This window comes from Panthera tigris, chromosome D2 (genome assembly GCF_018350195.1).
Source record: "Panthera tigris isolate Pti1 chromosome D2, P.tigris_Pti1_mat1.1, whole genome shotgun sequence".
Taxonomy (NCBI): domain Eukaryota; kingdom Metazoa; phylum Chordata; class Mammalia; order Carnivora; family Felidae; genus Panthera; species Panthera tigris.
In genome coordinates, this window is record NC_056670.1 from 28,934,613 (window position 1) to 28,960,876 (window position 26,264).

Sequence of the window (26,264 nt, forward strand, 5' to 3'; positions counted from 1 at the left end):
ACGAGGCTCGAACTCACAAACCACGAGATCGTGACCTGAGCCGAAGTCAGACACTTAACAGACTGAGCCACCCAGGGGCCCCAATACATTAAGGGCTCTTACAAATAAATATTAATAAGCTGAACACCCCAAGGGAAAAAAGTAGATGATAGGAGCTGGTAACTAACAAAATAAAGATATATAAAAGGATCTCACCAATAATCAAAGATTTGTAAATTCAGAGAATTAAGCACAATTTTTCAGGCTAAAGGATTCCTTCAGGTTAACTGATATGACGGTATAGGCCTACGTTAATTGATATGATACAATGTCCATGACATAGTAAATGCAATAAACAAAATACTAAGGAGCATGTAGCATGATCCTGTCTAAAAAACATAAAAAACATCTATGCATACCAGAAAAAAGGATACTCACCAAATGTTAAAAAAGTTTGCTCTAATTTTTATTTTCTTCACATTTTTCTATATTTTCTTACATTTAACCAACAGCATGTAATATTTTCATAGTCAGAAATCAATAAAGTTACTTCTCCAAAATGGGAATTTGTTTTTCTTGGACACAGTCCCAGCTGCCCATTTCTACAGAAACCATTTCAATTTTTTAAGCCATCAGGGACAATCAAATTGTTCACACTCTACCAAATTGCTCACATGTTCATACTCTACCAAAATGTCACATGTTCACATGTTCATACTCTACCAAAATGTCACCAACTGAGAGACAAACTTACTTTCATGGCTTCAGCAGAAACAAACATCTCTCTACAGTTGTACCCAAGACTTATTGAATAGGTTAGCCCTATAGGGAAGGGCCAGGTCCCTACAGTGTTAATTGGATCATCCTTTGGTCAAGGAATAGCTGCATCAATGCAGATAAATATCAGATTTGTCTGAGTGATTCAGTAACACAGAGTACCAGGGTTTTAAAACTGTATTCTAGTGACTGGCAAAAGTGTTCCAGTCTTGCTTTTCATGTTTTTCATTTGGTAGGGCACAGGCTTAAACAACAAAACATTTCACATCATTAAAAAACCTGATGACTTAGGGGCTCCTGGGTGGCTAAGTCAGTTGAGCATCCGACTTCAGCTCAGGTCATGATCTCACAGTCCATGGGTTTGAGCTGGCGTTGGGCTCTGTGCTAACAGCTCAGAGCTTGGAGCCTGCTTCGGATTCTGTGTCTCCCTGCCCCTCCCCTGCTTGAGCTCTGAGCTCTGTCTCTCTCTCTCTCTCAAAAGTAAATAAACATTTAAAAAAAAAAAAAAAAGACAGAAAGAAACCTGATGAATTAAATGCTTCTTGTGATTTTTGTTGCCAAGGGAGCCCTGAAAATGCTAGCTATCCTTTTATGGAAGTATTAAAATTAAGAGAAAATGTTTGTTTACTGAGTGTTTTTGTTTTGGGGGATGGGTTTTAGTTTCATAATGTACAAATGATGCAAGTTTTCAACTAAGGTGATACTCCTTGGCCTAAAGCCTTATTCTACAGAATAAGAAAAATGTTATTTTTGTAGTAGGTTAAAAGGAACTTTAAAACAACGATTACAAAAAAAACGCCCCAAGAAAAGCCTCCTCTCTCTTGCTAAAGAGCCAGGAAGAGGTAGCCTAGCATGATAGAAACCTTTGTGACAATACATACCCTGTTCTGGGGGCGGGGGGTGGAGCAGGTGGAAGGTGGAGAAAACAATAGGCCCCCAACCACTGTCAGCAAAAGCTAAGTGGGGAGCCTGGACTTTCACTACCACTCAGCAGTAATGAGATGTCTACCACCCTTATATTAGTGGAGACTATATGGGGAACCTGGACTTTTATTCCTACATCAGTAACAAGGCATTTCTCACTTTCGCCAGAGGGTAAGTGAAAGCCAAGTGAAAAACCTAAATTTCAACCCCTGCCCAGTGTAATGAGATACCTCTAACTCTCCCCCTCCAGGATGGTACCAGCAGAGACCAAGAGGAAAGCCTGGACTTCCACTCCTACTTGATGGTAACAAGACACAACTCCTCTCCTCCACTGTGTCAGTGGAGAGTAAGTGGAAAGCATAGATTTCAATCCTTGCCCCATAGTTAGGCACCCTTCTCTATCCCATCCAGAATGGTCCTAGGCTTCTGCTATACTCACTTGGTATAAAGAGTCAGTGTCTATATTTCTCCCTGCTGGTGTGGTTTCAGTGGAGAACTGCTCAAATGTAAAATTAAATTAGATGCAGTCTCATAATTCTCAAGACATCCAGAATGCAATTGAAAAAAATTTGTTATAACAAGACCCAAGATAAACCCCAACTTGGATGAGAGAAAACAGATGCCACCATGTCAGATAATTCTAGACAAGAATTTCAAAGCATTCATCATAAAAATGCTCCTATGACCAATTAAAAACATACCTGAAACAAAACAGGAAGCTTTAGCAAAAAAAGAGAGAAAGAAGGAAGAAAATACACTCAAATGAAAATCTTAGAACTGAAAACTACAATAACCACCCTAAATGGGCTCAGTAGAATGAAGATGATGATAAAAGAATGGATTTCAAAACACTACCGTAGAGGGGTGTGCCCAGCCAGCTCGGTCAGTAGAACAAGCAATTCTTGATCTCAGGGTTGTGAGTTCAAGCCCCATGTTGAGCATGGAGTCTACTTAAAAATGAGAAACAAAACACACAACACTACAATAGAAATTACCCAATTTGAACAAGAAAGAAAAAATAGACTAGAAACTTACAGGACTATAAAAAAAAAAAATTCTAACATTCAATGTTATCAGAATTCCAGAGAAGAGAAAGCAGGTGGACTGGAAAATGTATGTAGGAAAAAAGATGCCTAAAAATTTCCAAATTTGTCAAAGATAAACCTAAAGATTCAAGAAGCTGACCAATCGCTTCTTGTCCTTTTAGCTAAGATAAAGTGTAGTATCAAGAAGATGACCATGGGGCGCCTGGGTGGTCAATCGGTTGAGTGTCAGACTTCGGCTCAGGTCCTGATCTCGCAGTTCACGAGTTCAAGCCTCACCTTGGGCTCTGTGCTGACAGCTCAGAGCCCGCAGCCTGCTTTGGATTCTGTGTCTCCCCCTCTCTCTGTCCCTCCGCTGCTCATTCTCTGCCTCTGTCTCAAAAATAAACACACACACACACACACAGAAGATGACCAAAGCCCAAAAAGGATAAATCCAAAAGAAAATAATCTTGGGAAAAGGAACAAGGATTCAAATGACAGTGTTTTCCATCAGAAACTATGAAGACCAAAGAAAATATTCAACCCTTTTTAAGTGCTGAAAGAAAAGAACTGTCAATTTGGAATTCTAAGGATATTCTGAAAATATCCTTCAGAAATGAAGCTGACGGACTTCAAGCTGTATTATAAAGCTGTAATCATCAAGACAGTATGGTATGCGCACAAAAACAGACACTCAGATAAATGGAACAGAATAGAGAACCAAAATGGTTCCAAAAATGGACCCACAAACGTATGGCCAACTAATCTTTGACAAAGCAGGAAAGAATCCAATGGAATAAAGACAGTCTCTTCAGCAAATGGTGCTGGGAAAACTGGACAGCGACATGTAGAAAAATGAGCCTGGACCACTTTCTTACACCATACACAAAAATAAACTCAAAATGGATGAAAGACCTCAATGTAAGACAGAAAGCCATAAAAATTCTCCAGGAGAAAGCAGGCAAAAACGTCTTTGACCTTGGCTGCAGCAACTTCTTACTCAACACATCTCCAGAGGCAGGGAAACAAAAGCAAAAATGAACTATTGGGACCTCATCAAAATAAAAAGCTTCTGCACACCGAAGGAAACAAACAGTAAAACTAAAAGGCAACTGACAGAATGGGAGAAGATATTTACAAATGACATATCAGACAAAGAGTTAGTATCCAAAATCTATAAAGAACTTCTCAAACTCAACACCCAAAAAGCAAATAATCCAGTGAAGAAATGGGCGAAAGAAATGAATACACACTTCTCCAAAGAAGACATCCAGATGACCAACCGACACATAAAACAATGCTCAACATCACTCATCCGCAGGGAAATACAAATGAAAACCACAATGAGATACCATCTCACACCTGTCACAATGGCTAACATTAACAACTCAAGCAACAACAGATGTTGGTGAGGATGCAGAGAAAGAGGATCTCTTTTGCACTGCTGGTGGGAAGGCAAACTAGTGCAGCCACTCTGGAAGACAGTATGGAGGTTCCTCAAAAAATTAAAAATAGAACTACCCTATGGCCCAGCAATTGTACTACTAGGTATTTATCCAAGGGATACACGTGTCCTGTTTGGAAGGGACATATGCACCCCAATGTTTGTAGCAGCACTATCAACAATAGCCAAAGTATAGAAAGAGCCCAAATGCCCATCGATGGATGAATGGATAAAGAAGGTGTGGTATATATACACATAATGGAGTATTACTCGCCAATCAAAAAGAATGAAATCTTGCCAAACACAGATACATGGATGGAACTAGAGGGTATTATGCTAAGTGAAATTAGCCGGAGAAAGACAAACATCATATGACTTCACTCATATTATGACTTTAAGATACAAAATAGATGAACATAAGGGAAGCGAGGCAAAAATAATATAAAAACAGGGAGGGGGACAAAAACATAAGAGTCCTAAATATGGAGAACAAACAGAGTTACTAGAGGAGTCATGGGAGGGGGGATGGGCTAAATGGGTAAGGGGCATTAAGGAATCTACCCCTGAAATCATTGTTGCACTATATGCTAACTTGAATGTAAATTAAAAAAAGAAATTAAAAAAAAAAAAAAAGAAATGAAGGTGAAATCAAGACTGCAGATGGGAGGAAACAAAACAACTAAGAGAATTTGCTGCCAATAGACCTACCCTAAAAAGAATGGCAAAAGAAGTTCTCCAGACACAAAGAAGAAAACTTAAAATATCAAGAGTAAAGAAGAAATAATAAAGAGTGTTCTGAATTATGTTTCAGGGTTGAAGCACAAACTATAATATTGTCTGATGTAGGGGCACCTGGCTAGCTCCGCTGTAGAGCATGCAACTCTTGATCTCAGAGTTGTGACTTCAAACCCCACGCTGGGCTTAGAGTTTACTTAAAAAAATTAATAAAAACTTTCTAATACTGTCTGATGTGGTTCTCAATATTATGCAGGGAAAATATTTAAGCAATTTATGTTATGAAAGGGAGTGGATAGGGGCACCTGGGTGGCTCAGTCAGTTGAGCGTCCAATTTTGTCTCAGGTCATGATCTCACGGTTCATGGGTTTGAGCCCCACATTCGTCTCTGTGCTGACAGCTCAGAGCCTAGGGCCTCTCTCAGATTCTGTGTCTCCCTCTCTCACTGCTCTCTCTCTCTCAAAAAAAAAAAATTTATAAAGGGGAGTGAATAAAAAGATCCAAGTGGAGGTAAGACTTCCACACTTCATTCAAAGTAGTAAAATACCAGTAGACTGTGAAAAGCTGCAAACATACAAGAAAGTAGAGCAATCACTAGAATATCTATACAAAGGAATACACTTAAAAACACTAGAGATAAATAGGAATTCTAAGTTATATTCAACCCATGAGAAGGCAGGAAAAATGAAATAAAGGAATGAGAAAAAAAACAATAAAATAGTAGACTTAAGCTCTCATATCAACAATTACACTAAATGTAAATGGACTAAACACATCGTTAAAACAGATTGTTAGGGGGCACCTGGGTGGCTCAGTCAGCTAAGCACCCAACTCTTGACTTTGGCTCAGGTCATAATCTCACAGTTTATGGGATCAAGCCCTGTGTCTGGCTCTGCACTGATACTGTGGAACCTGCTTGGGATTATCTCTCTGCCCCTCTCTGCTTGTACATGTGCATACTCTCTCTCTCTCTCAAAAATAAACTTAAAAAAAAAAAAAGATTGTCAGAACAGATAAAAAACGTGAACAATGAGAAACTTACTTCAAATATACTGATAATAATATTAGACCAAAAGTTTAAAGACTGAAAAATGCAAACATTAATTTTTTGTTTACTACATGACAACATTAATCAAAAGAAAGCAGCTATGGCTCTATTAATATCCTGTAAAGAAAATTATCAGAGACAAGGAGGCATATCACAAAATGATAAAAAGATTAATTCGCCAAAAAGACACAGCAATCCTAAATGTGTTGGCACCAAACAGAATCAGAATACAAGAAGCAAAACTGATAGAACTAAAAGTAGAAATACACAAATCTACAATTATAGATGGGATATTCAAGAAATGCCCTCTCGATAACTGACAGAACTATTAGAAAATGAGCAAGACTAGAGGAAGAACTTATCACTTCAATCACTGAATCTTGCAGCTTAGCAAGTTACACATCATAAATGGCATGTAGTCTTAATGTATGATACATAACTATTTCCTATTGTTGTTAATTTTTCCCCACATACTTACTGGGGAATAAATACTGATGTTTATAAAGTAAAAACTAAAATACCCCTGTTAATCTGCCATCACTCCCCTGAGTGAATCTGAATTCTTTGAACCTGAATCTGAATTCTTTGAACTTTTTTTTTTTTTTTTTTTAACATTTATTTATTTTTGAGACAGAGAGAGACAGAGCATGAACAGGGGAGGGGCAGAGAGAAAGGCAGACACAGAATCTGAAACAGGCTCCAGGCTCTGAGCTGTCAGCACAGAGCCCGACGCGGGGCTCGAACTCACGGACCGTGAGATCGTGACCTGAGCCGAAGTCGGCCGCTTAACCGACTGAGCCACCCAGGTGCCCCTGAACTCTTTTCTATGTATATGTAAATATACACATGTACATGGTTTTAATTTTATAAAAAATGGGATATTTCACATACTATCTGCAACTTGTTTTTTTCTTCAGTCCAATGACATATACTGACATCCTTCCTAGTTGGTGATATACAGATCTATCATATGAAGTACTAATAAAAATATTCTCATAAAACATCATGTTCTATGATAATATAAGTTCCTTTGAGTTATAAAGGCCTATTACACTCATATCTGGAAACATAGGTTTTATCATAATTATGTTTTCTAACTTTTTTTCCCAAGGAGAACTCCACAATCTAGCTATAATCATTAACTAAACGAAAATATAGGTATCCTATCTTGATGTGCAAAAAAGGGGCAGTGGAAATTATGTTAATACAAGTATTTGTTTCCAAGAGTGAAATACTCACAGCTGTTTCTCCTTTTGGGAGATTTGTTTCTGCAGACTGTCGGATTTACTCTGACACTCTTGTAGATATTTCTTGTCTTCATCTTCGGCTTCCATTTGCGCCTTCTCTGCTTGCTGCAATCTGGTGTAATTCAAATCAACTTTGGGTAAAACTGAGGCTAGAACTAGGGTGTAAAAGGGTGAAGAAGACAAATAAAAGAAAAATGGGGAAATAGAAACATTTCTAAATGAAAACAAAGTTTGGGGGGAAACTCACAAACTCAAACGTGAAAGAGCCACACAATGTCTAGAAATTGTTTTGTGATTTTTTTTCAACATAACATATAATATGCCCAGAATACTATCTTCAAATTTGTTTTATTTCTTGTTCATAATTAACAATGCAAAGCAATACAGCCTTTACCACTTATGTAGAGCATTATGAATCAACTTTGAAAGTATAATAGGTGCATTACTGCCTTTTTACAAAACCATGTAAAGCACAGTATTTATGTCTACACTAGGTGAAGAAGCCACATTTGTTATTTACTATGCTAGGATGTGTATGCCAGGAATCAAGTGTGCTACAAGGCCAAGAGCAAAGACCTGCAATTACTTCAAATAACAGCCAAGTCCTCCCTGTAGGATCTTTATTCATTTACTAAATTATGCCAAAAGCTCTGTGTGTGTATGCACATGTGCGTGATAAGATTCAAAGGAATATGGTATTAGTTGGCAACATTCTCTAGAGATCATTTTTGTTCATCACTGACATTTAAAAATTAGCTAAAAATGTGACTTTCATTTGCTGTTTTTATTTTAAGTCATTGCTTCTCACTGTGCTTAGCTCCACTCCCTGCCTCCCATCTAGGATTTCTTAGATTTAACTTTGATATTTTTATAAGAAAACATTTCCCACATATTCAAGAGACATTAACTCCTTGTAGGGGATCACAGGTAAAATTTCTATTCGACTAGCCAAAAAATTGCCTCTTTTCTTCCTAAAACCATACCAATGGGGCAACCCTGACACATTTTAGAAGTATAAATGCCACTTCCAAGGAAATGAGAGTAACATTCAAGTTATCTCTAAATCTAAATTTAAAACATTAAGGTGAGGGGATAGGGCACATTTCTCTAAGATTATAGAAACCAAAATAAAACTCAGAGTGAGGTAGGGCTTGAAGTTGTGCTATCATCGAAGAGGGCTAAGGGAACTGGAAAACTGAGCTGCTAAAGCACAAGAGAATGGCCAATCTGGGTTGTAAACTATTTTAAAACATATTTAAAAATCAGTAAAGAAGCCATTAGGCCAAGAGGGAAAAAATTTGTGCCAACACATTGTGAAACCAAAGGTTAACTTATTTTGAAACAATGTTTATATTTTCCATCAAAAAGTAGCTAAAAAGATAAAACTGCACTTGAAAATCCTGACCTCCAAAAGGTCAATACTCAAATCAGCCTTTGTGCACAAGGTTTGAGGAATGTGTTTTTGGAAATCCAAGTGCACCCACTCTGCTTTATGGCAGTGTATTACCATAGCAGCTGATCAAGAAGTGTATAGGGTTCCTAATACCCTTTTCAAATACTTAATAGCATAAATTATTTTCTATTTAATATATTATAAAATTGTTGATTCTCTTTTAGTCTGTTTAAATACAAGTGGTTTTCAGAAAGATATATCTTTGACCAGCTTGTACTGGTCTTGAGTGTCACTGCTGGCATATTTCACCAATGACATTGCAATTGTCCTAGTTTGAGTTAACAAATCATTGTCACTTCATAATGGAATGGACAGAAATCAAAGACAGAAAAAGGTAATAAAGATGTCCAAAATGTAAAAATGGGGATAAAGAAAACAAAAAAGAAAAAAGAAGAAAGAGGATGTCAATAAAAGAATATTCATGTCAATAAAGCATTAATAGTTATGTTTTTCATAAGTAGATTCAAAGAAAGCAATGATAAGACATATGTTGACACCAACATGACAGATCAATGGAAATACATTACATTTTCCAACAATAAAAGTGAAAAATGCCAATATAAAACAATTCAATTTAAATAAAATTATTTCTTGGTTTCAGTTGAGGGTCCTAGCTCAAAGAAACACACTAAACTGCAAACTCAAGGCCTAATTTCAGATAGAGATGGTGAATGACAAAAGATATGACAATCAATATGCATGGAAATCAATCAGGGATAATTCCACCATAGATTTTGTTCGTTTTTCACTTTTTTTAAGTTTTTGCTTGTGTATTTGTTTTATGTAATAAATTGAACCACATGAAATTGTCAATATCAGACCTTTTTATGAAAATCCACAAAATGGTAAATTCAAATGAATCAGCCTAATATAAAGCAACTTGATTCCATGCAACAACCAAAACAAAAAAGGCAAAATCCTACTGGGGGGGGTGAGGGGGAAGGTCCTAAACTAAATTTTCCTAATGGTTTTTGTGGCAGGTGTCAGAGTTGAATAAAGAAAAGGGAGAAAAAAAGGAAAAAAAGAAACTAAGACTGGAGGTTCTGTACCTTTGTTCCAGCTGCCTCATAGCTACAGTAATTTTATTGGTTTTTTCTTCTAGTCGGGCAATTATTTCATTTTTTTCTTTCAAGCCATCTTCAGAACTCTATTTAGAAAAAAGAAAAACTATAGTGGCTTTGATTTTCAAACCTGAATACTTTTAAGTTTTGTATACCATTTCACTATGGAATTTTTACTTTGAAATGAACAGTTATTCTGTAGATCAAAATACTCCTATGATATAAAGTAAAGCAGTAGACTACTAGTCTGCAATTAAAATGTAATAAACACACACACACACACACACACACACACACACACACACACACTTTGCCTTCAGCGTTTTTTTGGGAAAACAACAAAATAAACTCTTGTAAACTATGTAAAATAGTTTCAATGTAAAGTATTTCAAATTAAATATAAAGAGCTTTTGGCACCAAACTACTTAAACAGTGATGTCCCTTTATGAGAGAATTTGTAACTATTGTAGGAAAGCATTTCAATTAAAATTAAATCTTTCTTGGGGCCCTTGGCTGGCTCAGTCAGTAGACCATGTGACTCTGACCTTGGGGTTGTAGGTATGAGCCCCATATCAGGTGTAGGGATTACTTAAAAAAATAAAATCTTTTAAAAAAATCTAAATCTTGCTCAGGACTATACTGTATAAAGAATTCACAAAAATGTCCTGCATATTTAGGGTGAATTTTCCCAAAAGATTTAATCTTCATACTTAACCTTTCAGCATTTAAAAGGAAATCAGGTAGGTGATTTTTTTGTTCTTTGATACCTTACTTAAGAAATAGTCTGCTCTATTTCTTAAGCTTCCATTTAGAAAAAAGTCACTGGTTTTGATTACCAATATGGCACAGTTAAAATGACTCATCCCTTTAAAAACCAGATGCTTCATACAAATAGTCATTTTCAATTTCCATTCAACTCAAGAAATTCCAAGAATTTAAGAATGATCCTTACCTGCAACTTTTGATACATCTCTATGTTAATTGCTTTAACTTCCTCTAGTTGTTGCCGAAGGCCTATCAGAGTATCTTGTTTCTCATGGATATCTTTCTCCAACAACTTCATGGCAAGTTCAATCTCATGTTTCATACTAACTTGTACTGCTAGCTCATTCTCCACATCCTGCAATTTCAATATATATTCAACTCACACACCACTTCAGGATGTCAAAAATCAGATACACAACAGTTAATAAGAACACAAAAGATTTTCTATTCAATATGCACAGTACTCTTCTGAAGTATAAGCCCCACTAAAGGGAATCAACCAGGTCCTATAACAACATAAAATTCCAAATATTTTCAACTGCATATTTTGCTAAAATGAAAGTATTTTCTAGATTCTATTATCATTATTCTACTAGTTCAAGAATTAAGTATTTTATGCCTCATTAATTCAGTATTAATTTTCCTTAATCAAAGAAAAAAAGCAGTCAGTACAAGTGAAGGCCAAAGATAACTCAAAAATCCCACCTCACAGTTTTAATTTCTTCTCTTCAAGAATTTTATATCAGAATGAAAAGAAGTTTCCTAATATAAATAAATAGCATAACAGATATATAGCAAAAGGGATAGAAAGGCTGGCCATACTCTCTTCTTGACCTGGGTGGTGATTACATAGGTATTAATGTTATTACCCATGAAGGTGTACATTTGTATTTTTCTATAGATACTAGAACAATTTAAAAGGTTAAAAAATAAGTTAATTTTTTTAAAAGTAACCTCTATGCCAAACATGGGGCTTGAACTCATGACCCCAAGATCAAGAGTCGCACATTCTACCGAATGAGCCAGCCAGGTGCTCCCAAAATAAGTTAATTTTAAACACGATTTTACTGGGGTGCCTGGGTGGCTCAGTCCATTAAGCTTGACTCTTGATTTCAGCTCGCATCATGATCCCACGGTTCATAGGTTTGAGTCCTGCCTGGGGCTCTGTGGGGACAGTGTGGAACCTGCTAGAGATTCTGTCTCCTTCTCTCTCTTTCCCCTCCCCACTGGTGCTCTCTCTCAAATAAATATATAAATATATAAATAAATAAAACTTTCGGCGCCTGGGTGGCTTAGTTAAGCGTCTGACTTGGGCTCAGGTCATGATCTCACAGTTTCTGGGTTCAAGCCCCACATCGGGCTTTGCTCTCACCAAGAAGCCTGCTTCAGATTCTCTGTCTCCCTCTCTCTTTGCCTCTCCCCGACTCATGCTCTCTCAAAAATAAACATTAAACAAAAAACTTTTTAATAAATAAATAAAAACTTTAATATGGTTTTACTCATTTCACTCAATCCACTCATTTCACAGTTTAAAAACACTTTAAAGGGGCACCTGGGTGGCTCTGTCAGTTAAGTGTCTGACTCTTGGTTTTGGCTCAGGTCACGATCTCACAGTTCATGAGTTCAAGCCATACATCAGGTTCTGTACTATCAGCACAGAGCCTGCTTAGGATTCTCTCTCTCTCCCACTCTCTCTGCCCTCCCCTGCTCACTCTTATCTCTCAAAATAAATAAACTTTAAAAAAAATTTTAAAAACACTTTAAAAAACAATTGATAAAGTAGGAACTTAAAAGAACTTGAGAGAGTTGCAAACTGGTGAGATTTCTATCCCACACCAAGGAAGATAAGGTTAAAGAAGAGATTTTAAATGGTACTTGCTTAAGGGCAAATTATTATGATTATTATTATTTTTGCTAATGATACATACCTGTCTTAACTGAGATTCATCTCGAAGCTGCCTTCTGGCCTCGTTGTACATTTCATCAAGCCCCTGCCGAGAATGCTTATATGTTTGAAGCTCAGTTTCCACATCTACTTTGGTAACCTAGAAATAAAACATAAGTTTTTACTATTTAATCACTACTATTAATACAGCACAGAAATAAATATCCAGTCTATGCACAAGTCCTCCAAAGTGGCAATTTCTGACATAAGATGGTCTGTTTGCAATCAGTCTATACTTACCTCTAGGTTCTGCTGTGTTTTCATTAAAATCAATTTATTTTCACTTCGTAATTGATGATTTTCTTCTTGGAGTTTAATGATATTATTCTTTGCTATTGCTAACTAAAAATTACAAAACGGGGAAAGAAAAAGAATTTAAACACCATTACTTATACTTGCTTTACAGGTTATGTTCATGACTATAAACAACAAAATATAAAATCCTAAAACTAGTCAAATGTCTCACATGTACAGAAGTTTTCATAAGAAAAATACGCTATTATCCCAAGATACCAGTAAAAAAATTATACTCTTATTTCTATTATTTCCTTTTATTAGTCAAAATATGTTAGTTAAAACATATTATGCTTATCTGATTTATAATATTTTCTGAATACAAAGTGCCAGGAAACAATAAGACTGTAAAGATCTGTGTAAAGACAAGATCTATAAGGAAAGAAGGCTGTGCGATCACTGAAAATGTGATACAGACCTTCACAATAACCAAATAGGACACTCTCTGAAATACAGGAATAATACTGAGTGACCATCACAAATATGAGACATTTCTCAACATCAGAGGTAGCCATGAATGACTGAGTGGCTTGGCTCTGATGCCTAGAATGAAAAAAGGGATTCCAGGAAAGGAAAGCAGGGCCTACCCCTAATGTTGGCTTGCACATAAATTTCTGAACACTTCATCAGGGATATAACTTGAACTTTAGAGTGCGCCTAAGGCCAAGAAGAGGCACAAACTAGTGAGCAGCTCTAATGGTCCCCATCTATCTATCAAATGGTGCTGATGGCCAACAAATGTGAAAAGATGCTCAACATCACTGATCACCAGGGAAATGCAAATCAAAACCACGATGGCTAAAATCACCTGTAAGAATGGCTAAAATAAAAAACACAAGAAACAACAGGTGTTTACAAGGATGTGGAGAAAAAGGAACCCTCAGGCACTGTTGGTAGGAATATAAACTGGCTCAGCCACTGGGGAAAATAGTATGCAGGTTCCTGAAAAACTTAAAATAGAACTACCCTACCATCTAGTAATCACATTACCGGGCATTTACTAGAAAAAATACAAAAATACTAATTCAGAGATACATGCATCCCTATGGTTAATGCAGCATTATTTACAATAGCCAAACTATGGAGGTGGCCCAAGTATCCACTGACTGATGAATGGATAAAAGAGTTGTGGTATATGGGGTGCCTCGGTGGCTCAGTCAGTTAAGCATCCAACTTCTGCTCAGGTCATGATCTTGCAGTTTATGAGTTGAAGCCCCACGCTGGGCTCTGTGCTGACAGCTCGGAGCTTGGAGCCTGCTTCAGATTCTGTGTCTCCCTCTCTCTCTGCCCCTCCCCCATTCATGCTCTGTCTCTGTCTCTCTATCTCTCAAATAAGTAAACACTAAAAAAATTTTTTTTCAAAGTTGTGGTATAATATATACAATGGAGTATTATTCAGTCATAAAAAAGAATGAAATCTTGCAATTTGCAATGACATGATGGATAGAGCCAGAGTATAATGCTAAGCAAAATAAGTCAGTCAGAGAAAGACAAATACAGTATGATCTCATTCATGTGGAATTTAAGAAACAAATGAGCAAAGAAAAAAAAAAAACAGAGAAATCAAGAAACAGACTCTTAACTATAGAAAGAACAAACTGATGGTTACCAGAGCGAAGGTTGGGGGGGGGGGGGGGGGGGGGAGGGCGAAACAGGTGATAGGGATTAAACAGTACACTTATGATTTAAAGAAAAAACTATCAAATGGTCCCAAACCATCAAAACAAAGATGCATTCTAAACTGCGATCATGTAAATAATCATGTGCTCTCTGATCTGGAAAAATGAGGCCACTTCTAAACTAACAATTTTAATTAACATAGAAAGTAGGGTTCATAGCACTCGTAACACATTTCATCCTCTTAGCCTAAATAATTCGGAAAATACAAAGCAGTAACTCTGTGATTTGATAGATTTAAAAAACAAAAGAACTTATCTTAAAGTAACTTTACAAACAGTATTAAAAAGAGAGCAGAGATAAATTTCTGGTCTGGGACTACCAGATAGCTACTTTGACAACGCAGGAAACCAGAACATATGGGATGAGTTTTACACTTGGGAGGGCTGGAGAAAGGGTGGACATGATCATGTAGTGGTGCTTGTAAAGAAAAGGAATCTGAATAGTACAACAAGGACAGTATCATTTTAACAGGAATTTCAAACTATAGGTGAGTCACTATCCACATACAGGTCATCCAGATTTTATAATGAGAATCACATTTATTTATAGAAGAGCTTATAGGAGTGTCATCTTTGGAGCTAATTTCTAGGAGTATCTCACAGATTCACCTGAGAATTTGCCTGAGAATATGTGATTTCTCTAGAACTTCTAATCATCAATTACAACAATATTGCAAATACTCCATCATAATGATGAAAATGTGCCTGTGCGCATGCACATGCTTAATATATTCATACTTAAAATGGAAAAGGTTCACAAATACTAGGTCCATGAAACACAATTATCCACGGCTGGATTACAATACCTCTTCAATCAGCTTAGTATTTGACTTTTCTAATGAGTCAACTCTTGAATGGAGACTGCTGACTGTGCTGCTGAAATTAATAAAGAAAAAACTCATTCAAATCACACAAACTCACAAAGGCAAAAAAAGTATGTTATCCTGGACTTAATGTGTTGACTAACAAGTACCAATTGCCCTGAATTTTTTTTTTTTTTTGAAGGTTAACTAATCCTTCTTTTCCTTGTTTTTGTTTTTTTAAGTTTTTATTTCAATTCTGGTTAGTTAACAGCCCTGAATTTTTGGGTGTAGGAAATTTCATTAAGTTGGATAACTTCATTTGCCTAGGACAGCAATAAAGACTATAGAAAAGGAATCACTTCTATTAAAATTACATTTTACGCTGCTCATTACTTTTGTTGTCTTCTTAGAGTCCTTCTCACATTTAACTTATAATACTTAGAAATGGATTCCACACAAAGATCATCAAATATTGTTAAAACTAAATTCAAAATTATTTTTTAATGGATGAACTTTAAATATCTACTTTAGAAGTGGCTTAATGACACTTACACAGTGGTCTCCAACACAAACCTCATTCAGTTTCCCCTATCCACTTTCATAATAACTTAAAGACCTCTAAAGTCACCTATAGTTTGAGAACTGTGAATACCACATATACATCAGGTACCTGGTCAACCTGCAGCTAAGCAAACACCCTGACTTTCAAAGATATAGTTGAAAGTCATATTATGCCACATGAACAACTTGGTTTTTTACATTTTTATTTAAACTGATCAAGACTGAACATTATTGTACATTTTATTGAGTCTATTTACCAAGGCCTTGATTCTACCATCTCAAACTTTAATAAGACATGATATGCTGTATATATTAAAATAAAATCTATAGATTTCAACACATTTTATACCAGCCTCAGAAATAAATGTTGGTATTTTAGCTTAACTGGTGAAACAAGAAAAATGTTTTTTCATGCATATTGAATCATTTTTAATGTTTTTATTTATTTTTGAGACAGAGAGAGACAGAGCATGAGCAGGGGAGGGGCAGAAAGGGAGGGAGACACAGAAACCAAAGCAGGCTCCAGGTTCTGAGCTGTCAGCACAGAGCCTGACGCAGGGCTTGAACTCACGGACCGTGAGATCATGTCCTGAGCTGAAGTCGGACGCTTAACGGACTGAGCTACCCAGGCGCCCCGAATCATTTTTAAATATAATCATTCTTGGGGTACCTGGGTGGCTCAGTCGGTTAAGCATCCAACTTCAGCTCAGGTTATGACCTCACGGTTTGTGAGTTCGAGCCCCGCGTCAGGCTCTGTGCTGACAGCTCAGAGCCTGGAGCCTGCTTTGGATTCTATGTGTCTCTCTCTCTCTGCCCTACCCCACTACACTCTGTCTCTGTCTCAAAAATAAACATTTAAAAATAAATAAATAAATATAATATTCTTAGGTAAACAACTTGAGTTTTTCAAGAACAGCACGAGCCTGCTTTGGATTCTGTCTCTCCCTCTCTCTCTGCCCCTCCCCTGCTCATGTACTATCTCTGTCTCTCAAAAATAAACATTAAAAAAAAAAATGACAGAGTGAGAGAGAGACAGAGCCTGAAGTGGGGCTCGGACTCACGGACTGTGAGATCATGACCTGAGCTGAAGTCAGACGCTTAACCAACTGAGCCACCCAGGCGCCGCAAAAAAAGCACTTTTAAAAACAATAAATCCTCACAGTGGTTTTTTTGAATGAAGGATAATATGAGTTCTATTTTTTTCTATATCTATTTTCTATATTTTTGAAATATTCTAAATATACAAAAACTTTCTAATTAGAAAAACAATGAAACATTTTTAAATACATAAAATGTACAAAAATAAGGCAGTAGTATTGCTGTAAATGATTTAATACACATATTTTAAAAGAAAATGAGAAAAACTCTCTGAACCAAATGGAATAGACTCTAAGATAAACTGAATAAAAACACTGAAGTATAGAATAGTGTGTTGGGGCGCCTGGGTGGCTCAGTCGGTTAAGCGTCCGACTTCGGCTCAGGTCATGATCTCACAGTTTGTGAACTTGAGCCCCGTGTCGGGCTCTGTGCTGACAGTTTAGAGCCTGGAGCCTGCTTCGAATTCTGTGTCTCCTTTTCTCTCTGCTCCTCCCCCGCTCATGCTCTGCCTCTCTCTCTCTCCTTCAAAAAAAAAAAAAAAAAAAAAAAAAAATTAATAGTGTGTAAGTTATACTACTTTATGTGTAAAAAAAAAAGAGAGGAAGGTGAGAACTTTAAGAATATATATTCATATTCTTGTCTATTTGTATAAAGTATCTCTGGAAGCATACACAAGAACTTATTAATTATTCCTGAAAAGGGAAACCAGGTAGTTGATCAGGTGAAAGGAAGACTTTTTTGTGTGTGTGTTTTTTGAAGTTTAAACTATGTGAATACATTACCTGCTCCCAAAAGGGAATAAAGGTTTAAAATTAAATAAATAAGGAATACAAAGTTGCATTTAGAAATATAATCTCAATCTCAGAAATATAAATTACTAAATACACACACATACACACATATTTCATATGAACATTAAAACTCCTTTAAAAAAAGGCACAAATAGAAGATCTTTCCTATCCAACTTCACAGAGAAAGCAAGAATTACAGCTTTAGTTTCTTCTTCTAATGGGAAAATGTTTAATTATATTTTATGCTTACTGAAACTTAGAAAATCATAAAAGTATAAAAAATTATTCATAATACCATCACCCAAAGATTGCCATTTTTGCTACTCATTTTAATTAATGGGAACAGTCCATTTCTAACTACATATCAAAGATTCCTCACTATACCTATGCTATTTTGTCCAAAATGAAATGTGTTAAGTGTAAAATACACATTGGATTGTGAAGACAATACAAAAAAAGAATATAAGGTATCTCATGAAAAGTTTTTATACTGAACGATAATATTTTGGGTATATACTGGATTGAATAAAATATAGTTCTAAAATAATTTCAAGTTTCTTTTAATATGGTTACTACAATTTTAAATTATCTGTGTAACAACTCACATTATACTTCTATTAGACAGAACTGCACTATACTATTTTACATTCAGATCTCTAAAATTCTTCCCAGAGTATTCACTGACAGCTTCAATGCCCAGGTGACACTGTAAGGAAAAAACTTCCACCATGGGAGGCAACAGCCACATTTACACATGAAGCTTGTTGAAGTAGGAAAAATGAATTTTCGAATCATGAAAATGATATAAACTTCCACTATATCTAGCCTTTTTTTCTCAAGGGTACAGGGATAAGTTTGAAATTGAATTTTTTTTAAGTTTACTTATTTATTTTGAGAGAGAGAGAGCGAGCCTGTCCATGTCTAGGGAAGGGGGAGAGAGTGCCCCTTGAGAAAATCCCAAGCAGGCTCTGCACTGACAGTGCAGATGTGGGGCTCAAACTCACAAACTGTGAGATCATGACCTGAACCAAAATCAAGAGTGGGACACTTAGGGGTGCCTGGGTGGCTTGGGTGGTTGAATGACTGACTCTTGATTTCACCTCAGGTCATGATCTCACAGTTCATGATTCGAGCCCCACACTGGGCTTTGTGCTGATACTGCAGAGTCTGCCTGGGATTCTCTCTCTCTCTCTCTCTCTCTCTCTCTCTGTTCCTCCCCACACCCTGTGTGCCCTCTCTCAAAATAAATAAATAAACTTAATTTTTTTTTTTTTAAAGAGTGGGACACTTAACCAACTGAGCCACCTAGATGCCCCTGAAATTGTATCCTTTTTTTTTTTTTTTTTTACCTCTCTTCAGAAATTCTATCTTTAAATTCTCTCAAGGTCCTATTTGAAAATCTGACTCTCATTTTTTGTTGAAAATTATCTCCAAGATTTCTCTGTATTCTTAATTTCCACTCTCTATTCCCTCAACCCGTTCTCAAAGATATTTAGTAGGAAGGAATAGGGTAAAGCTGACCTAAAAAGGATGAAAAAAACCCCTAAGACAATAGTCACAAATGTACGAAGTATTCAAGTATCCATAATACTTACTTCAGTTGTCTGTTTAATTCTTCAACATAATTCTTCTGGTCTAATATGGCAGCAATTTGAACATTCCTAAAGATGGGGAAAAGTAGTTTTGTGTCAGTTGAAAAGGTGTTCAATGGATGACCAAACAAGTATCTACATCACCTAAAAGTGTTGTAAAACATAATGGCAAAAAAATTATCTTGCCTTCATTTTTAAAAATTTTTTTAACGTTTTTATTAATTTTTTGAAGAGATAAGGTGTGAGCAGAGGAGGGGCGGAGAGAAAGGGAGACACAGAATCTGAAGCAGGCTACAGGCTCTGAGCCGTCAGCACAGAGCCTAACATGCGGCTCCAACCCACAAACCCCGAGATCATTTAAGTTGGATGCTCAACAGACTGAGCTACCCAGGCACCCCACATTATCTTACTTTTAAAATAAAATTCAACATTTTTACATTAAGGAGGCAGTAAACAGTGTACTAATTATAACCTTTATTAAATCTAGTATTAAGAAGTAATCTATTTAACAATACCATTAAAAAAATATATTTAAGAATTCTTTTTGCATCAGGGCTCCTGTTAGGCTCAGTCAGTTAAGCGCTGACTTCCACTCAGGTCATGATTTGGCAGTTCATGAGTTCTGGCCCCTTGTCAGGCTCTGTGCTGACAGCTCAGAGCCTGGAGCCTGCTTCAGATTCTGTGTCTTCCTCACTCTCTGCCCCTCCCCCACTCATGCCCAGTCTCTCTCTCTCTCTCTCTCTCTCTCTCTCTCTGTCTCTCAAAAATAAAATAAACATTAAAAAAAAAAAAAGACGGGGTGCCTGGGTGGCTCAGTTGGTTAAGCGTCCAACTTCAGCTCAGGTCATGATCTCACGGTTCCTGTGTTTGAGCCCACATGGAGCTCTGTGCTGACAACTCAGAGCCTAGAGTCTGCTTCGGATTCTGTGTCTCCCTCTCTCTCTCCCCCACTCATTCTCTCTGTCTCAAAAATAAATATAATGTTAAAAAAAATTTTTTTTAAGAATTTCTTTTGCATCAGTATATTTTTTATTGAAATATACTTGATATAACTATAAATTTAAGGTGTACATATTATTTTGATACATTTGTGATAGGACTCCAACTGTAGCAATAATTAGCACAGCTATTATGCTACATAGTTATCCTTTCTCTAAGCTGTAATGAGTGTATTTTAAATTTAAACACTGGATCTTGAAATGAACCAGCATTTGTAAACTTGTGAATAAGTTTTCATCTCTTTTACCACAAAAAACAGCTGATTATTAAAATAGGTCTCAAGAACAGGTGTGACCAAAAGTCATAACCTTGTATTAAAGCCTCCTTCTAAGTGATTTTTGCTTTGTGAAATTTTTATATGGAAGCAAAACAAAATAAAGCAGGAACCATGCACAAAAAAGTAAATAAAAACTACATTATCAGTAGATGGACCCCATGGTGATTTGTAAAGAGCTCCATAGAAAATACAACATGTGAAATAACTTAGGAAAATCGTACCTTTCTTTATTTCCAATATCTTCTTCATTCTTTAAATACATGGAAAAATCAATCACTCCAACCTAAAGTAAATAATGTTATTTTTATTTAAAGGGGAGAAATATTAGAAGTACATTTAACATGCAACTGAATTTCACTCTTAAGTTTCCTTTCATGTTTAATAGCACTGTTTACAATTTAGAGTTGTAAACTGGATCCAAGAGGAACAGCACAAACTAAAAACTCTCTGCATTTGGTTTTGGTCACTTTCACTTACTTGTGAGTCTAAATCTTCTCCCTTTACACAGAGATTAGCATCTATCACATTCAGGCCAACCAGCAGCCCAACAATCACTGCTCCTTCTTCTTCCATCATTAGTGCATGATACTCATAAAATTCACTGTGGAAATCAAAATAAAAAGCTTAAAACACAAATTTCTTTCAAACATAAATTTAAAATCTCAGCCCAGTAATATAAACATGAAATCCATACAAATTAGGTCTCTTCAAATCAGCTTTTCTAGATGTGAATAACAAACATTTTGAAATATTAGTGTCTATATAGACAACGCAAAAGAATGGGAAAGAGAAAAGAGAAAAAAGAATTTTAAGACAGAGAAAGAAAAGAGAAGCAAAGAAATATATATCAAAAGAAAAAGGCATCACTGAGGTCTGGAATGTCCGTGACTCTCAGAAGACATAGTGACTATTACTGATCTGATTACAATACTTGTCAGAGTTGACTTTTCAAGCCTAGGATTTATTAAGAGTCTTGGGACAAATACTAAGGTAGGTAATGATATATGAAACATTTCAAAGCCCATGTTCAAATCAACATTTGATAAGTACATTGCAAGTGTTCTTAATAATCATCAACTAAAGATACTTATGGATATCTATATGCTAAAAAATGTTCAAACAAAGGACTTGTGAAAGAAATAGGACAATCTAAAAACTAAGACTTGACAATTACGTATTCATTACGTATTCAACTAATTACCATGGTCTCATGCCTTCCTCAAGAAGTCCCATTTACAGTATTTAATCACTTTCATTGACCTTCAGAATATTATTGAGAAATTGCTGATGCTTAAAGTATGGTCATTCTCATTTAACAAATGGGAAAAACCAAGATGTATAACCAGAGTCATAAGTAAAACCAAAAATGACCAGATTTGGGGCACCTGGGTAGCTCAGTTGGTTAAGCATCCAACTCTTGATTTTGGCTTATGTCATGATCTCACAGTTCGTGAGATAAAGCTCCACATCGGGGCTCCATGCTGACAGTGTGGAGTCTACTTGGGATTCTCACTCTCCTCCCTCTCTCCCCCTCCCCCTGCTCATACACAGTCTCTTTCTCTCTTTCAAAATAAATAAACATTAAAAAAGAAATGACCAGATTCTCCAAAACATTAGAGAGGCACTCCAAGAGAAGAAGTGCAAATGGAGGGACAGCCATGGGCTGCTCCCTTTGACAACTGATTATCTTACTTTGAAATTTTCAAAGTCTGCTTAAAAATATATGGCCTTCGGGGCACCTGGGTGGCTCAGTCAGTTGAGCATCCGACTTTGGCTCAGGTCATGGTCTCGCAGTCCACGGGTTCGAGCCCCGTGTCGGGCTCTGTGCTGAGAGCTCAGAGCCTGGAGCCTGCTTTGGATTCTTTGTCTCCTTCTGTTTCAGCCCCTCCCCCACTCATTCTCTCTCTCCCTCTCTCTCTGTCAAAAATAAACATTAAAAAAAAATTTTTTTTAAATATATGGCCTTCAATTTAAACTGACAGTTTAAAAAGTGCCCACAACACAGGTGAAACAGTAGTTTAGTATGTAAAAAGAAACCTCTTGAATTAAAGTTCCAAATCCCAATACGAATTTTTATTCATAGAATTAACTCTAATTTAGAAAAAAAATGAAACTAACTTACAAATATAACACATAAATAAATTTCCTGCTTATCAGCCAAAACAAAGCTTATGGTATTCATTTTTTAGGCTAGTTCCTGATCCGTGTTATGTCCTTACCATGATTTTCTCTCTCACGTTGCTCTTCTTTTATTTTATACCATCTTATTGTATTTGTGTCTCCTTTTGTACCACATCTTTAATTCTCTTTGGAAAATAGGATATAAATGAAATTTTTTAAATGAAAATGAACATGATATAATGGTATGGTACTAACCTTAGGAGATCCCTTTGAATAATTAAGCAACGCAGGTAATCAGCCATTTTTTTTTGCATGAGGGCTAATCGAAGCCATGCTCTTGCACGACCCAGGGGGGTCCTAAAAAGCAAAACGAACTGGTCAGAAAACTGCTCCAACCCTTATAGAATATGTAGTCTATTATACTATTTCTGTTGAGGTACATATTAATAAATAAAAACTGCAATTTATCATGGTTTCATCTTTGTGTCTACAGTTTTAAGCTAGCTCTTTGAGCATGCAATCTAATCCCTGGGAGCTATTTAAGTCTCTTTGGTAAACCTGCACCTGCAAGACATCTAGGTAACATTTTATGCCTTAGAAGAAAGGACTCTGAATAGTGAGGCTATTTCTATAAGAAATATTTTGTCCAAACAGACCTAACCCTCTAAAGATGAATATGCAAGGAGCTCCTGGCTGGCTTAATCAGTACAGGTAGTTCAAGAGTAGTTCAAGAGCCACACTGGGCATAGAGGTTACTTAAAAAATAGTAATAATAATAATAATAATAATAATAATAAAAGATGAATATACAAAATGCATCAAATAAGGCAGTATAATGCCTTCAAAAAGTAACTGACATTATGGGATGCCTGGGTGGCTCAGTCAGTTGAGCATCCGATTCTTGATTTCAGCTCAGGTCATGATCTCAGGGTTCATGAGTTCAAGCCTCACATCCAGCTCTGCACTGACAGTGAGGAGCCTGCTTGAAATTCTTTCTCTGGGGCGCCTGGGTGGCGCAGTCGGTTAAGCGTCCGACTTCAGCCAGGTCACGATCTCGCGGTCCGTGAGTTCGAGCCCCGCGTCAGGCTCTGGGCTGATGGCTCGGAGCCTGGAGCCTGTTTCCGATTCTGTGTCTCCCTCTCTCTCTGACCCTCCCCCGTTCATGCTCTGTCTCTCTCTGTCCCAAAAATAAATAAAAAACGTTGAAAAAAAAAATTTAAAAAAAAAAAAGAAATTCTTTCTCTGCCCCTCCCCTTCACACATGCTCTTTCCCTCTCAAAAATAAACATTAAAAAACAAAAGTAACTGACATCATATCTGAATTTTAAAAATCATAACAAAGAAGGCACTGAGCTTAAAAAAAAAAAAAAGAAGGCACTGAGCTGGTAATTAATTAAAGAGAAATCACCAGGCTGCTTGTTATTTTTCAAATGTTTCTCTATCCAGTTGTCCATAAAAAATTCAATCTCACACATCTTATCCAAGTTCTATCATTTAGTAAAAGTAAAAGCAAATTTTACAGAATATGTATGGTTTCTCAAAGAGAAAGATATCATTCACACTTTTATGTTTTCTTATACAAAGAATGTTTCAGCAGGTATTATGGGAGGAAAACTAATCTTCACAACAAAGAGCTAATGAGATTTTTATGGTGTAGCATTTTAATGAATACCATTCTTCAGAAAACATTTTTTACTCTTGTAGAGTTAGGCTTTTTAAAAACAATATGAACATGTATTTTCATATTAAAATAACCAAATTGTGTATTTCTAAGATTTTATTTTTAAATACTCTACACCCAATGTGGGGCATGAACTCACAACCCCAAGATCAAGAGCCAGCCAGGCACCCCTGTTTATACTTCTCTTTTTGAGACTTATAATTCCCTTTTTCTTCTATCTTTGCTGAAAATCACTATCCTTCTTAATATATCATTATAAGATACATCAAGTGTGAACATCACTTGCTATTTAACTCTAAAACCTGAGTTTGAGGGGCACCAGGCTGGCTCAGTTGATACAGCATGTGACTCTTGATCTCAGCATGAGTTCAAGCCCCACACTGAGTATAGAGATTACTTACAAAAAATAATAATGATAATAAATAAGAATAAAAATAAAAACTGAGTTTGAATCCTCACTCTGCCATGTATTAACTATAACTTCTCTGACCTTTATTTTTCATATCTATGTAATTATTATAATAATCTCTACCCTGTAAGACTGAAGTAAGCGCTAAATGAGACAAATCATGGAAAACAATCATTTTATTACCCTGATACAGTGCTTAATAAACAGTAGCCATTTACTTTATCATTCAATTAACTACAACTTGGAAATATTTGGATGTTGTGTTAACAGCCAGAAAACACTACCATATTCCCTGTAACATGTAAAACTCTCAATTATAAAACTAAGAGAAAGTACACTGATAATCTGACAGAAAATGCAACGTTTACAACATTATATATTTGTTTGGTGAAATGGGCACATGACACTATACATCCCAATTTTCAGAGAAAGAAAAGTAATTTGCACCAGTCCCATATATATAAATGTCTTATATGAGAATTCAAATCTCCTGAGCCTATGCCCTGGATTTAACCTAAATCAGGCTTCAGCAAATAGTTACTTGCTGCCAACTAGCTTACTCCTGCAAACTAGCTTAACACTCAGGAAACAGAAATGCATAATTGACACATCTTATTTTAAAGGGACCTACAGTTTCCTGCAATATAATGCAGAATTGAAGTCACAGAATAAAGGAGTGAATACAGTGATAGGGTATAAATGGAAAAGCAGTTAGTTCTTACTGAAGGGGCTAAAACAGGGGGCGCCTGGGTGGCTCAGTTAAGTGTCAGACTTTGGTTCAGGTCATGATCTCATGGATCATGGGTTCGAGCCCCACATCAGGCTCTGTGCTAACAGCTCAGAGCTTGGAGCCTGCTTTGGATTCTGTGTCTCCCCTTTCTCTCTGCCCCTCTCCGACTTGCGCTCTGTCTCTCTCTCAAAAATAAACCTTAAAAAAAACCGAAGAGGCTAAGAGAAAGTTCATAAAGGAAATGAAATTTGAGCTAAGCCATATAGAAAGAATAGAATTTTATTAGGAGAGAATGCAAAAAGGCTACTTACAGCTAAGAGAAGATAATAGAGTGTAAGGTACTTTTAAGAAACAGTAAATATTCTTTTGTGGTCAGAAATGAACAAGTAATAAGATTACTTACTTGAGACCAGGTAAATCCCGGACACTGGCTCCTATTTCCTCTGCTTCTGGGTACAGCTTTTCCACCAGTTCCAAGGGGCCCCAGATAGTTTTGTTATAACTCAAAAATGATTTTCTTACTGAAAAAAAAAAGTAAATATAATGCATACAATTTCAACATATAAAATTGTAATAACTTCCTTTTAAATATTTAGTTTCAACGTTTCTAACTTAATACACAATTATTCAAAGACCTTTCCTCTCTTATCACTACACAGCCCTACTGATCAGAAACCTATTTATCAGGATCCTGATATTTTTTCCTTATCAGAAATATGCATCTTGGCCATTCTTCCCTATGAGAAATATGCAGGCAGGTAATTAAAGTAAAAAAATAACTGGGATTATTCTTTACCAGTACCAAAATAAAGAAGTTTGGCAGCCC

The 26,264-nt window shown here is 36.3% G+C and overlaps 1 protein-coding gene across 6 annotated transcripts in view; it reads right to left on the reverse strand.

The window, feature by feature from the left end:
* RUFY2 (RUN and FYVE domain containing 2) overlaps positions 1-26,264 on the reverse strand; it is a 46,649-nt gene that overhangs the window by 14,508 nt on the left and 5,877 nt on the right. For 5 of the 6 annotated variants that reach the window (XM_042959931.1, XM_007095758.3, XM_042959930.1 and 2 more), the window contains 11 exons: positions 25,842-25,959; positions 22,874-22,975; positions 20,975-21,098; positions 20,719-20,780; positions 19,225-19,290; positions 15,183-15,252; positions 12,644-12,745; positions 12,387-12,503; positions 10,646-10,813; positions 9,682-9,779; positions 7,172-7,291 (listed from right to left, as the gene is read on the reverse strand). In XM_042959931.1, the coding sequence (XP_042815865.1) occupies positions 7,172-7,291; positions 9,682-9,779; positions 10,646-10,813; positions 12,387-12,503; positions 12,644-12,745; positions 15,183-15,252; positions 19,225-19,290; positions 20,719-20,780; positions 20,975-21,098; positions 22,874-22,975; positions 25,842-25,959 (1,147 nt within the window). Of the gene's footprint in view, positions 1-7,171; positions 7,335-9,681; positions 9,780-10,645; positions 10,814-12,386; positions 12,504-12,643; positions 12,746-15,182; positions 15,253-19,224; positions 19,291-20,718; positions 20,781-20,974; positions 21,099-22,873; positions 22,976-25,841; positions 25,960-26,264 lie in introns of those variants that run through there. The other variant, XM_042959933.1, reaches the window with a different exon arrangement.